This window comes from Protobothrops mucrosquamatus, unplaced genomic scaffold, assembly GCF_001527695.2.
Source record: "Protobothrops mucrosquamatus isolate PMUCROS unplaced genomic scaffold, P.Mucros_1.0 scaffold46, whole genome shotgun sequence".
Lineage (NCBI taxonomy): Eukaryota > Metazoa > Chordata > Lepidosauria > Squamata > Viperidae > Protobothrops > Protobothrops mucrosquamatus.
In genome coordinates, this window is record NW_015386428.1 from 1,672,047 (window position 1) to 1,687,000 (window position 14,954).

The window sequence follows — 14,954 nt, forward strand, 5'->3', positions numbered from 1 at the left end:
GTTGGAGCTCCCACCCTATGGAACGAACTACCCCCAGAGATCCGGGTGATTCCGGATCTCCCCTCCTTCCGCCGCGCCCTCAAGACATGGCTATTTAAGCTGGCAGGACTGGCCTAAGGGTTATTTTTAACTTGGTTTTAAAATAATTTTTTAAAAAAGGATAATAATTGGCCTTATAATAACTTGGTATTTTTGTAGTTATGTACTTGTTTTTTAAAAGGCTGTAAGCCGCCCTGAGTCCGCAGGGAGAAGGGCGGGGTAGAAATTTAATAAATAAATAAATAAATAAATAATTGGTGCACCAGATGAATCTGTACAAAGCCTCCCCACCCCACCCCACAAGCAATGAGTCTAGAAAGACCATTAAATTATTCACCAATTCAATCTGGGGGAGTACCACCCCCTCCAGAGTGAAAGATCGTCTGGTCCAGAGAGGCAGAAAACCCCAAAGCCTCTCCATTTGCCAGTATTCCTCCTTTACAGCCTCCAGGCACTTGGCCAGCATCACCACAGCAACAACTATCTGACTAGGGGTGGAGATATGTAATTATCATACAGACGATATGACCCAATCCTACAACGGTGAAGGACAGCAAGGTCCTTTAATGAGGATTTCTCTGGTGTTTTTACTGCCATTCAACGCTGATCTTCATAATTGGAGTACATTTCTGTGCACAGATATTCCAGAAGGATTTGCTTGTATTTAGGTGGTTACATGACAGGGCAAAGCAGGTAGTTTTTCATGACAGGACAAGGCAAGGTGACAGTACTGCCCCCCCTCCCTGCCCATAGCTTTCGAGATGGGTGTTGCCACCTATACCTCCCCAGAGATACAGGCCAAAAACAGCTATTAAAAGAGATGAGTGAAAAGCTCTTACAAAAGAACTTTTCCATATCCCACCCTGGAAAGTGTGGGGTGGGGGAACTGTTGGAATAATAACCAGACTTCTCAATGCACGAATTCTACATTATGAAATTTTATTGCTGGCATGCTGGACTAGCTGGGTGTAATACAAAAATAGTCTCTATACAAATGTTCTTCGCAATTTTTTTACAATAGGAATTTTGTCTGTGGTGTCTCACCCAACATGACAGCTCCCCAACAAAACCAGCAGCTCACAACATCCCTTTCCTGGCCCTTACCCCACCCCCGAGTCCTTTTCCATCTCTTTCCAATCAGCTTTTTATTGCAACAGATGGTGGAACACCCAACTTTACATCAATGGAGTATTGCTATTTTTGTCAAGAGTGGGAGAAGGACCAGACCTTTCAGACATATTATTAACTATCTTGGGGAAGGGGGAAAAAATTAAAGGTAGGAAGGGGCAGAGCTCTGGAGGGATAAGTCAGCATTCCTAAGATTTGGGAGATGACTCCCCTGACACAGCTTCCTGCTCCTCTCCTGGGAAGACCCCCGATCACCCCTTCTGGAGTTGCTCCTTCCCCTGGCAACTTCTGCTTCCAACGTTTCTATGGGAAGATTAATAAACCTAGGGTGGAACTTAAAGCAGGCTGGAAGGCTGCGCTGCAGGCGAGGCCTCCAAGTGCTCCTGCCTGCAGAGGGAGCTTTCCCACAGGTCTATGTCTGTCTGTCTCCCACATCCATATTAGAAATGCTTCTCTCACACTTGAGAATCATGTTCGGGACTCCCTTGCATAGGGCTCACCAGGAGAAGGGAAGGCTGTTTCCTGGAAAGGCTATGGAAAAGCAACTCAAAAACTAAGCACACAACTTTCCATTTCAGCAAACAAAGGCTGCTGCTGCTGCCCCTGACCTCTGCTGTCATCCCTGGACAAAGCTGCTGGGAAAGGACCCTGCTTGATCCCAAAAGTGCTTTTTTTTTCAGGAGGCAACTAGACTTTCTTGTTTTTTCTCTGAAGACGTTTCGCTTCTCATCCAAGAAGCTTCTTCAGCTCTGTCTGGATGGTGAGGAATGGAAGGATTTATATTCCTTGCAGACAGATGGTCATTTGCATCCTTTTAGAGAGTTGTTGGGATCATTTGGAGGTTTACCTGTGTCCTCAGGCTCACCTGAGTAGCACAAATGTGTGTGGAGCCTTCTTGGCTGCAGGATGTTTTCTGCCCTGGGTCCCTTCACTGTTGAAGCAGGCACAGGCTGTTGGGGATGAATCAGTGTCGTCTGAATCTCAAACTGAAGCACAAGAGCCTGTGCCTCAAAGAAAAAACAAGAAAGTCCAGTTGCCTCTTGGGGAAAAAAAACCACCTTTGGGACAACCATGCCTGGATGACTGAGAATCTCCACAGACCCTGCTTGATGGCCCAGATTCTACAGCTGCAGAGAGAAAACATGGGTGGGGGGGGGCTACCTAGCTCTTGAGGCAGGCTCCTATGCCATTTTCCAGAGACTGACCATGATAACTGCATCTGTGTCCTGTGTAGCAGTTCCAAATGACAGGCTAAGCCTCATTTGGATTTCACCAAATCTCCAAACATTGTTGGACTGTATTTTTTTCTCCTGTGCAACAGTCAGAAATCTGTTTGTACTACTTCAATCATGCGAACACACTCACACTTCTTTCTGTTGCTGGTGAATGCGCTAAAGAGTTTTTTTGCTCACCCCCACCACTCCTCCAGGGAAGATGTCACGCCAAGACGTGACAGGCTTGCTCCAGGTCTTCCAAAGGACAGCACACTGAAGAGCCAATGCTGCTGGAAAATGAACTGATGATGGATGAGAAAAGGAAACTGGAGACTCTGCGACAGAATCATCTCCATAGGACATGACTTATCTGGCAAGAAAGGCATCCAGTCCAAAAAACCCCCCATGGCTCAGGCATCACACAGCTGATGCTAGCTTGGAGCAAAGGGCACACACACCCCCAACCTGTGCATACAGGTAAGTGCTGTGACCAGCGACAAAGGTGAGAGCGTGCCAAGAGCATACATGGAGGGGACTGAAGTGAGGTCTGTAGTGGGGGGAGAGGTGGGAGATGGAGTAGAAGGAAGAGGGAAGGGACAACTACCCCTCTTTCACATTATCAAAAATTTATCCCTTCAAACATGCCTCCATGGTTAATGGGGCAAGAGATAAAAATCAGCAGAATCAATGCAACATTACTGCACTTTTCAAAAGCTACCATTTTAAAAAATCAAAACCAAAACAGAACACCCAGGAGATCCAAAATAATTAAGTGGCTTGGAGACCAGCCTCCAGAAAAGCTACATTTTAAACAGCTCTGGGCTGAAACTTCCCCTAGCTGGAATCTGCAATAAATTGTCTTGGTTCAACAAACTCAGAATAAAGATGAGACATTTGCAAGACCATAATCACACTGGGGTCCCAAATTAATGCTTGCACAAAGTAAATTCAACCTGGGGCTTAAACTGAAAACAGAACCCAGAGTATTGAACAAAAATGGGTTTAAGAAGGAGTTACCTTTTTGAAACCCAGGGTAAAGGACATTGGAGAAAAAAATGATTAAGCTTATTCAAACCGTATGGAGCGAAATGCAATCCACCTGCTTTTCCGTTTGTGTTAGGAAAGGAGCCTGCTGGGACAACTTTTGCCAAAACCACTCTACATTTCAGTCCAGAGAACAGTGTGGTTAAAATAGGCGGAGAGGTAGATTTCAGAGTCATAAGTAAAAGCAGGCTACTGTCTACGATGAGAGTTCAAATCCACCGGTGCTGGTCCCAGCCAGGTGTCTTCCACTTGTCCTCTTGGGGCAACCCCGGCAAGCAAAAACCCCTCAGCACGCAGGGAAGACTGCTACATTGCTTGGCACCTAGGCCCAGCCCCAATTCTTGCGCCAGGCTAGGCAGGTGGAGCGTGACTTCCGCCTCCTGTGGGAGCTACTTCCGAAGGTAGCGCTGTGCGAGAACGGCGGCGTCCAGGGTGTTCATGGGCTGGGCATCATGGCCAAGGCGTCTCACTGGAGGGACGCTGCCAAATTGCCGCTTTTGCAGGAAGTTCTTTGCCTCATGGAGCGTGTTCTTCTCCTCCGCTAGCAAGAGCTGCTGCCTCATGTAATTCTCAAACTCGTACTGCGAACACTCCTCGGTCACCTTCGCCTGCATGGAGGACAAAGTCTATTGGGGGGCCGGAACTGTGTCCAGCCCTCCCTGCCTTTTGCCACCAGAAGACAAATGCTGTTGACCTGCGGCTTCCTGAAGCCCAGCCTCATTAAGAGCAAGGCAGACAGTCTGCAAGTAGCTTTCAGAAGACACCTGCTTATTCTCTCTGCACATGCACGCCCATGCATGCACACACATTTACACACTTACATGTTTCCATGCCACTGATTCCCTGGCAATAGAAAATACCAGTTTGCATTGACAGTTTGTCAGACTAGCAAAGGGAGAAGCCTATGAGATGAGTCAGGACAGCAAAAGATACAGAAATGAGGCCAATCCTGAGCTGGATCATCCCATGCTTTCATCACTTTCCTTGCAGAAACACACGCAGACAGATACATGGCACAGAGGGGGCCATAAGGGATTGGAAGAAGCTTCTGGAAAAAGCTCAGAACAAGACAGACCAGACCGTCTCCTCAAGAGCTGCAATAGCAGTTGGGATGATGCCCAGTCTGAGACCCTCCACAAGGCCTCTCCGGGCGGGGATGGCATATCTTACCTCATGCGCGTGTTCTGGGTTGACCACCTGATCGTCAACATCGGGCACTACCTGCAAGGGCCCACTGAGGGAGGACATGGACTGCCTGCAGGAGACAAAGGTTCGCTGTTCAGCAGGGTGAAGGCTCCTGCTAGGAGCAGCCAGGATGTCACTGGACTCCGATGTTTGGCCCAGCCCACGGAGAGACTTTCCCAGCCAGCCCAGGGAGTGTCATAATGCACACCAGAGCGCAGGGGAGCAAGTGCTCCCAAGGCATACCACAACACAGCTCATTATCCTAGGGGCGCTTCTCTATCAGGATGGGGGAGGGAGATCAAGTGTAGCATCTTTCAGTTCACACTGCAGAGCTGAGATGATGCCCTCACCACAGCAACCCAAAGACTGGCAAAGAAGAGCTAAGAGGCCAGAAATGATCAAAGGCCAGCCAGTTTGGCAACCATCATCTCTTCGATTTGTGCTCTCCAACAACAAATGCATCTAGAACTGAATCTCCTTCAGCCACCTGGTTGGAGACCCCAGGAGTAGTTCTTCCAATTTTCTTAGTTGAGATCTCTGCAAAGGCAGGATCTCAAGTGAGGCCCTTTGTTAGAGGCAGAAAATGGCAGGAAAAGGCAAAGCAAGGGAGCTGCCAACATGTGCTGTCAAACATGGAGAGTCAGGAAGCACTCCAGAGGATTCTCTTTCAAACAGTCCACTTTGGACGGACGAAGGGCAACCCAATCCAACCCACCCTCCATCTGGCAAAGCTTGGGCTGGCATGCAGGGCAGAGCCACTCCAAACCACCTCTCCACATACAGGGCAGCCCCTGCAGCCTCGCCCTCATATCCCACCTCCCCACTCACCAGGATGCAATTATGGAGCTGAGGGATTCGAGCACTTCCGAGGCTGTCAGGCGTTGCTGAGGGTCCAAGACCAGCAGCTTCCGGATCAAGCACACGGTGTTTTCGGACACCCTCCCATCCCTGCTGGAGAACAGTGAAGAAGAGCTAGAGGAATGGCAGGTGCCCGAACCCCCAGAGCCAGAAAGAATGGTGGTTCAGGGAGACGGGGGTGCTGGAGGATCAAGGCCTGCTTTCACTCACTCTGGGATGGTGTACTCAGCAGCCTTGATCTTGCGGAAGAGCTCTTGAGGGATGCTGTCGTAGAAGGGAAACTGTCCATAGAGCATGGTGAAGAGGACCACTCCCAGCGCCCACATGTCACTGGGCTTGCCACGGTATGGCCGACCTGCAGGCAGAGGAGGCACCCACTAAGAAGCAGGAGCTAAACCACCCAGCCAGTTGAGCTCACACTCTTTCTGCAGTAGAAGGCCTGCCCCAAGCCACAAGTTTTCTGAAGAAGTAAAGATAGCCAGTGCTCTTCTTTCCCCTTCTCTCCCAGTCATAAAGAGCGGGACCTCTTTTCCATCCACTAGACCACCAGCCAGCCCAGAAAAAGGTTTCAGAGCAATTGTAGCTCTGTCTGGAGCAAGCTAGAAATAGGTCTGCTCTTCATTCTGGAAATCCACCCACTTCCAGACACCCAAAATGTGCTGTGCCTAGGAAGAGCCTCCGGTTTCAGAAAATGGAATAGAGGGGAGACAGCAGCATCACAAAGGAATGGAAGCCCTCGGGGCAAAGAAAAGGGTTGTTAGAGACATCCTTGAGAAAGGGACGCTACTTACCGCTGAGGACATCAGGACTAATGTAGGCAGGGCTGCCCCGCTGGTCCTTCAGCAGGTCATCTTCACTCACCAAATGCTTCCCAAGACAGAAGTTGGTGATCGTAATTCGGTGGGTCCTGAAGCAAAGACAGAATTAAAATGGAAGTGGAGAGACAAGTTGGAGAGAATTCAGAGAAGTGCAATGAAGGCGATAAAAGAACCTGAAATGTGCCCTAGACTGAAGGAATGTATGATGTTCACACAGCGAAGATGTGATAGCTATGTTCAGGTATGTGAGCCACAAAGAGTTATAAACTGTTTTCTATGACCCCCCAAACTAGGTCAGAAATTACCAATATAAGCTGTAGTTACCTAGATTTCATTTAAATATACGATAAGATACGTACAACAGTGGAAGAGTCTACCAATGGAGGTTATGGGTTTTGAGTCTCTGGAGATTTTTAAGAGGCTGGGTAACCAACTCGGACAGTCGGTTTAACTGATCTCTTTGTATACTGCAGAGGGTTGGAGCAGATGATCCTTGTGATCCCTTCCAACTCTACAATTCAATGATTTTATGAAAAGTAAGCAGAGTCCTGATAGAGGTGCACCCAGACAGCTTTCAAGACCAATGGTACTAACTTACTGATTATATCTGAATGCTACCAAATTCAAATAGCCTCCACTGGTAAGTATTGTGATTGTGAATTGACTTATACAACTTTAGAGAGCTAGGTCTGCCCAAAAGCTCTCCAAAAGATCTTTGGGCTTGATCCAGTCCTTCAGTCTTCAGTTTCCTGGGGGTGTTGAGAGCCTGTAGTGGAACAGGGTGCAGAAGAGAATCCTGGATGCTGCACTGGGGAAACAGGGAAGGCTAATATCGACAGAGCCAGAAAATCCCCTGCACCATCATTCCTCATACCTGAGGTAAGAAGCAGGGCATGCATAAATTTGTTTCTATTTCATACAGCTGGGTAAAAGTTGCCAGACTCCTCAGAACTTTAGAAAAGGAATAATGTCAAATTGCTGTCACATAAATTCAAAGGATTCTTTGAGAGAAGGACCATCAATTTAATTCTGAATTAAAAGCAGAATTAAATTGGAAGACTTAATACTAGAACAAATATTTTGGTGTTCTATCTCAATTAACATTAGCTTAAAACATCTTCATCAATGATTTGGATGACGAGATAGATGGGTAACTCATCAAATTTGCAGACAACACCAAGCTGGCAGGAATAGCCAACACTCCAGAAGACAGGCTTAAGATACAGAAGGATCTGGACAGACTTGAACACTGGGCGCTATCTAATAAAATGAAATTCAATGGTGAAAAAAGTAAGGTTCTACATTTAGGCAAGAAAAACCAAATGCACAGGTATAGTATAGGGGGTACCTTGCTCAATAGTAGTAACTGTGAGAGGGACCTCGGAGTCCTAGTGGACAATCACTTAAACATGAGCCAGCAGTGTGCTGCAGCTGCCAAAAAAGCCAACACAGTGCTAGGCTGCATTAACAGAGGGATAGAATCAAGATCACGTGAAGTATTAATACCACTTTACAATGCCTTAGTAAGACCACACTTGGAATACTGCATCCAGTTTTGGTCGCCACGATGTAAAAAAGATGCTGAGACTCTAGAAAGAGTACAGAGAAGAGCAACAAAGATGATTAGGGGACTGGAGGCTAAAACAGATAAGGAACGGTTGCTGGAATTGGGTATCTCTAGTTTAATGAAGAGAAGGACGAGGGGGGACATGATAGCAGTGTTCCAATATCTCAGGGGCTGCCACAAAGAAGAGGGAGTCAAGCTATTCTCCAAAGCGCCTGAAGGCAGGACAAGGAGCAACGGGTGGAAGCTAACCAAAGAGAAGCAACCTAGAACTAAGGAGACATTTCCTGACAGTTAGAACAATTAACCAGTGGAACAACCTGCCTCCAGAAGCGGTGAATGCTCCAACACTGGAAGTTTTTAAGAAGAGACTGGACAGCCATTTGTTCGAAATGGTATAGGGTTTCCTGCCTGAGCAGGGGGTTGGACTATATGACCTCCAAGGTCCCTTCCAACTTTATTATTATTATTAAAATATTATTAAATTGAAAAAAGGAAAGAATCTTCCAACTCAGGCAAATACAGAATTAGGATGGATTTCCTATAAAGCAGAACAAGGGAAATTTGCTAAGCAATAGTGAATTTGTTATCTTATATTCCCTTCTATCTACCACAGGAGGGTTTTTTTTGTAGCTACAGGATTAAAACCAAGAAAACACCCATAATCACTGTAGAGAAAAGAGGATAGAGAAGGCAGCCAAACAATCAAATGCACCAAACCAAACTTCTGCAATCCAAGATTGTTTATGAAATTCAGCCACAAAGATGTTCCAAATTTCACGTGCTGCCAGAAAGAGACCCTTTCCATGGAATCATAGAGTTGGAAGAGATCTCAGAGACCAATCCGACCTTGTGCTCAATGCAGGATCCATTGCAGATTGCTGTCTAGCCTGTCTGAAGTCCTCCAGCGAAGGCCAGCTGAGAGCTCTTTGCCATCAGGAAATTCCTCCTTTCCCGCAGGCTCAATCCGTTGGCTCTGACCTTGCTCTCATAGCAATAGAGAACTCCCTCCCTTTCCTTGCCTTTCAGATGTCAGAAGACAGTAGGAGGCTTCCCCTCATCCTTTTATTCTGCAAACTAAACATGGTCCATTGCTTTCATCATTCCTCAGAGGGTTTCCATTCCCTCCTTCATTGTGGTACCTATTCTCTGAACATGGTCAACTTTGTCCATCTTGTTTTAGACTGTGGTGCCCAGAAGCAGACCAAGGTCCAGTTTTCTCAGGAGCCAACCCTGATCCAGGTAAGTGCATAAAAGAAGTCATAATCAAGCTCAGAAGGAAGAAGCTTCAGGTTCCCTGATCTCAAACTACTTGACAATTCTAGAAGCTATCAATTCTGGCCAGTATATTCAAATCTATGAGTCCTGGTCAAAAACTCAGCAGCTGCTTTTTCCAAACAGCTTTCTCACAGAACACATTGCAGCAACGACCTGGACATGGGCAAAATATGGGTCAGAAAGGTGAGGTTAGAAAAAGCTGTAGGTGGCAGAAGCCAAAGTAAGTTTGCATGAGTATCTCTTTCTGAAGCTGGAACAAAGAGTATCCCTGGAGCTAAGAGCTTTTGGGCCCTGCTTCCCCACACAAGTGGTGAATTCCAACCTCTAAGAAATAGCTTCTAACTTCCCCAAAGCCTCTCAGAATACCCAGACTAAGCCCACTCAGCCTCCTTTCCAAGGCCAGAGAGCTGCATGCATTCAGGAACTTTCACTATCTGGCTGGAGGCCGGACCAGCTCTTTCCACCCAGTCTTGAAAGAACTTTGGGGTACTTTCCCCATGAGTGAATGAGAACAGGCCAGAAGGCTGCTGCTGAACCCTTAAAATGCTTTTAGGATGATGCACAAAAACTGCTGCCCAGATACATTCCTCAATCTGTCTAGGCATAATGAAGACAGGAGATGGGCAGCCTCTTGCATTTAGGCTCTGTGAAATACAACTAGCTAGCCTGCTCTCCCTTCTGGCTGGCAGAGTAGCTAGCCCAGTCACCCTATTAGTTCTTGTTGTTAAGGGATAGTTTTGTGCCGTTCATTTTATTGAATACACTTTTATTGGTCAATGGCTGAAATAACGTTTCTGCCTGTCTGCACCAAGGACAAGCTGCAGAGTCACTAGAGCAATGACAGTACCAACCTCCAAATTTCTGACTGGGGAGCTGACTGACACATCTCCTCACCCTCTTCCAGTACTACCAACTGCCCCTGATGGAAATGCCATCCATTCTTGGACCTTTGCCCACCAGAGAACAAAAAGAGGTGTGTACAGGAGAAATGCCATCTGCCCTGGACATGGCTATACATGGTAGACCAGTTGAAACTTTTCAGGGGGTCTCTGCAGAAGACCTGCCCTGCTACCCACTTCCCCAGCTGTTTGCAAAGGACAAGTGAAGACACTCTGGGAACCCTCAACAACCCCATGGCCGAGCAATTTGCAAAAGGAACACACCTTTTGTTTAGCACCATGTTCCCCAGTTTCAAGTCTCTGTGCACAATGTTCTTCTGCAAAAATAAAACAATCCTGCAATTAGAACAACTGAGATTATTCTGCCCAATGCAGAAGACCCAAACTAAGCATGTGATTGAATCCCCCGAGAGAAGAGCCCTGCTCAGTTCTGGCTCCTGTTCTTTGGCTCCTGCCAAGGCAGGTGAGAAATGACTCTCAATAAAATTTAGGGTTGGTGCCCTGACCGCAACATTCTTCTAGCCGTGCAAGATTCTGGGGGTGGTGTGCACTCCATTACACGGCTGCTACCATACTGTGGAATAAGTGCAGAAACATGGTACCTTGTGCAAGGCTTCCACCACCCGCACAACATCATAGAAGATGACAATGGTCTCTCGTTCACTAAGCCGCTTCTCTTTGATGACATAGTGCTGGAGATTGATGAGATCAGCTGTCTTGTCACTGAAGTCATGGGCACAGAGGCAGTCCAACACTAAACAAATACGTTTCCTCATTTTTCGGATCATCCGATTGGACTCCAGTTCTTCCACCAGCTCACAGGTTCTGTCCTGCATAGTCCCAAGTCACAGGGACCAGTGTTAATTGAGCAGGGAGAAACCCACCCTACCCATTGATTAGACACAAGCCCGCTTTTTGCTGCTTCCATGAGGGCCATAACTGTAGGTTTTGTACCAGTGCAAAATTGTTCTTTACAACCATTAATGAAATTCTCATAGATTTCTGAAAAGAGTGGGTAGGTGCAGAAATATTTTGTCTTACTGGAAGCGTACAATTCTTCCCAGCAAGCATGCCCCAGACTTGCCAAAAGCTCCCCAAGGACATCCCCCGCCTTGCTTAGGCAATTATGATTAAACTGGCACAGAGGGGCATTTGATTGCCAGAATCTAACAGTCTCAGGCAGAGGAGCTGGACTGAGACTGTGGCAGCTTCTGCAAGCAGCACATGACATCAAAACCACAATGTCCCCAAAACCAATGAACATGGGCTCCGCCATTTGAAGGCTTAAAAAAACAGGCCTCTCAAGGCTCCACCATGTCAGTGCTGGGAAGCCAGCAAGCAATGCTGTTTAGAGAAGGGATCCAACTTCTACCTGGAAAAGGCCATGATGATGGACCACCCCATCCTGATTGTGCAGGAGAGAGAGGAGAGAGAACTCTGTGTGCAGCAGCATTTTGCCCTGACGTTCCTCTTGGGTTTCTGTGCCATGGTCATTCTTGTCCTCCAAGGTGAGGATCTTTGTGAATGAAACAAAGGAAAAGCAGCTCAAGACAGTAAAAGTCAGAAAGGCCAGTCTCAAATGCAATGCAATGCACAGAAAATCACAGCAGGGCACAGAGCACCTTGGAGCCCAAAGTTGACATCATAAATAAAGGAGGCCCAATTTCCCTTTTTGGTCTGGCTCAAGCAAAGGGGGTACACCTTTCCCCAACACTCTTCCTGTTGCTCTGCCTGGAGGTTAGAGGAATTTGGACGTTAATGGTTCTAGGGCAGGTAACAGTTTTCACATCTTATTTTTATGACCCCTAGCCTCAGCAGCAGCAGGCAACTCAGAGAAGGTGTAGGAAAGACTTGAGCCCTCTGGAAAAGCATCACCAGGTAAAAGGGGCTGCTGTGGCTTTGGGGACTGGACAGCTGCAGAAGGCATCCTTCCTTGAAAGGGCTGCGCCTCACTTGAGGAAAACCACCAATGTTTTAGTTATGCTGCCACCACTGCATACTGATTTTCCACAGAAGATTGACCAGGCCTTGCCTGTCCCACTCCCTTCTTACAATAGCATTTAGAGGACCAGATTGTTGGGGGCAATATGCTGACTCTGTAAAAGGCTTAGAGAGGGTTGTAAAGTACTGTGAAGCGGTATATAAGTCTAAGTTAGGCTTATATATCACCCCATAGCACTTTACAGCACTCTCTGGGTGGTTTACAGTGTCAAAGCATTATTTGCATCTTGCCCCCAACAATCTGGTCCTCATTTTAGCAACTTCAGAAGGCTGGCAGGCCAAGTCAACCTTAAGCCCCATTAGGATCTAATTCCTAGCTGTGGGCAGAGTTTGCCCGCAATACTGCATTCTAACCATTGCACCACCAGGGCTCCTCTTAATATTCGCTGCATTCAATCCCACCTTCACAGACTCTGCAGTTCAGCAGAACTTTAGGATTTAAACACTGTGTCTCTCTTTCATGTCAGTTATTTCTGGGAAACTGCTTCTTACCTTCAGCTGATAAAAGTCATCTGTCCCATCCTTTCTTGCCAAGCACTGAACAATGCTTGGCACTGGGGAGTTGCCTAAACGTGGGCCTAGGAACATAAAAATAGAACATCTGCCTTGTTAGCTTATCCCCAGAAGCTCCCTCTCTGCTCAGCAAGATGTGTTTTTCTTTAAGCCACAGAGATGGCCAAGAAGAAGCTGAAATGGTGATGGCCCTAATGTGTCCTTCCCAGCTCAGCACAAGAGCAGGAGAATGCCGTGGCCATCTACTCTGAAACTGAAGCCAGAAGTGTCACACGAAAGTGCAAACCCTGTAGCATGTTGCCCTCTTTTCTGAGAAAGTGCAGCCTTTTCTTGATGAGCCAGCCGCACTGGGGTACTAGGGACAATTATGCCGGCAGTGACCACAGCAGAAAGGGATTCAAAATCTTTATTCCCAAATGCTGAGATTAGAGACAGGATTGGGTCTGGGCTCCAATCCTCACACCATCTGGTGATGAAAAGAGGCTGGGATACCTTTCAGGAGTTCTGCAGTGCTGCAACCTGGCTGAATATATTGTCTGTCAAGGACCAGGAATTTCATCCTGTTTCATGACAGAACTCATTAGGCAAAGGAAACGTTCTGCATGTCTGATGATCTTACAGCACTGAATAGCTGGTTAGTTGCAATATCCCGAGGCAAGAATCTCTTCTTACTCACCAAGAATGAAAGGCCCAGCTCTTTTGGTGTTACTGCTGGAAATCCCTGGGCAGAGAACCTTGGCTGATGTTTCCCCACCACCTCTATCGGAGGTTCTTCGCTTCATTCTGAGTTCTGGAAAGGAAAGGCAGACGCTGCTTTAAGCTCAATTCTTTTCCCCAATGGAGCTTTTATTTCATAACTACCTTTCTGTACCACATAGAAGCTCACAGATTTACACATGTTTCTTGCAATGGAACTTGTGGATGACCTTGGGGGAGGAGGGGAAGAGTTGCTGCCTGGGAAGCAATCAGAGAAGACAAGCAGGAGCCCCCAGAGAGAAAGGAAGGATCCACTACATGAGGTCTCCCTCATCTCATTGCATTCTAAGGATGATTTCAGCAAATTGATTTTGAACTAATCCAGGCCTCTGGCACCCAGGACTGTCCACCCACAGCAGAAGCACCAAGAATAACAGGGGAAATAAAAGAGGTTCTCGCACTATTAAAGCTATTAAAAAAAACTATTAAAACTTTGGTTTCCTGGACCATGGACTGCATTTCCTACGAAAAGGACTCTTGGCAAAGGATGGGCTGCACCTCACAAAAACAGGGAAAAGACTGCCCCAACTCATCAGGAGGGCTTTAAACTAAAATTGAGGGGGAAGGGTGACCAATCTTTAGAATCTCTAGAACACAAAACCAATAAAAAATCCCCCAAAAACCACTGGACTGTGTAGTATTGAATAGATTTATACTGAAGTTAAGATGCAACATTGAGTAACAAATGTACCCGGACATCATGTTTGTTTACTAAGCATTTATGATTTGTAATAATAAAAAATCAATAAAACACTTATAAAAAAGGAAGAAATAGATGAACTCATTGCCAACCAGTTAACAAAAATGTGTGTGGGAAGCATACCACACTAGTAATGGGAGATTTCAGCTATCCAGATATCAACTGGGAGACAAAGTCTGCAGCGAGTGGGAGATCAAACAGATTCCTAACCAACCTAGCCTACAACTTTATCATCCAAAAGATGGAGGAGGGAACTAGAAGTAAAGCTACATTGGACCTAATTTTTATTAATAGAGAAGTGATAGAGGGAGTTGAAGTTGCCGGAACTTTGGGGGAAAGTGACCACGTCATATTGGAATTCAATATAATGCAAACAGAAGCAATAGAAAATAATCCAACCAGTGTCTTAAACTTCAAGAGCTGATTTTAACAAACTCAGAGAGAACCTAGGAAAGATTCCATGAACGAAAATCCTAAAGCAGAAAATAACTCAAGAAACGTGGGAAACACTGAAAAATGCGATCATAAAGCCAGAAAAAGAAAAACAAGAAATTCATGAAGAAACCAGAATGGCTGCACAAAGATTCTTCTGACAAACTGAATGACAAAAAGGATAAGTACAAAAAAATGGAAAAAGGGACAAATAACCGATTATTAGCAGACAGCCAGAACATGCAAAGACGAAGTCAGGAAAGCAAAGGCTCAGAATGAACAAAAACTTGCAACAGAAATCAAGGATAATAAAAAGTTTCTTTCAACGTGGCTTTGGGGTGGATTTCCATCAGTACGCTGATGATACTCAGCTGTACATTTCCACCCCAGGCCACCCCAATGATGCCCTTGACGTGATGGCCCGGTGTCTGGAGGCCGTACGGGTCTGGATGGGGAGAAACAGACTCAGGCTCAACCCTTCCAAGACTGAGTGGTTGTGGCTGCCGGCTCCCAGGTATGGTCAGC

General features: G+C 46.4%; 1 protein-coding gene across 2 annotated transcripts; it reads right to left on the reverse strand.

Annotated features, from left to right (window-relative positions):
* Positions 1-3,814: 3,814 nt before the first annotated feature.
* On the reverse strand, positions 3,815-13,326 carry STK40 (serine/threonine kinase 40). Of its 2 annotated transcripts, none has more exons than XM_015811690.1 (10): positions 13,218-13,326; positions 12,521-12,606; positions 11,400-11,543; positions 10,630-10,857; positions 10,292-10,344; positions 6,260-6,375; positions 5,679-5,823; positions 5,439-5,558; positions 4,596-4,680; positions 3,815-4,033 (listed from the first exon to the last, which is right to left on the reverse strand). In XM_015811690.1, exons 1-10 carry the CDS (start codon positions 13,321-13,323, stop codon positions 3,815-3,817), a joined length of 1,302 nt encoding a protein of 433 aa, XP_015667176.1. In that variant the 5' UTR covers positions 13,324-13,326. The 2 variants fall into 2 exon arrangements, with proteins under 2 accessions (XP_015667176.1, XP_015667175.1); XM_015811689.1 differs by having other exon boundaries at positions 12,521-12,633; positions 13,218-13,323.
* Between the last annotated feature and the right edge of the window lie 1,628 nt (positions 13,327-14,954).

What these genes read in the sequence shown, in the direction of transcription:
- STK40 (XM_015811689.1), bottom strand. Translation starts at nt 13,323, where the DNA reads ATGAAGCGAAGAACCTCCGATAGAGGTGGTGGGGAAACATCAGCCAAG. An exon ending in AACATGGTGCTAAACAAAAG is followed by an intron (nt 6,376 to 10,291) that starts GTGTGTTCCTTT and finishes TCTTTGCTTCAG; the next exon opens with GACCCACCGAATTACGATCA. An exon ending in TAGTCCTGATGTCCTCAGCG is followed by an intron (nt 5,824 to 6,259) that starts GTAAGTAGCGTC and finishes CTCTGCCTGCAG; the next exon opens with GTCGGCCATACCGTGGCAAG.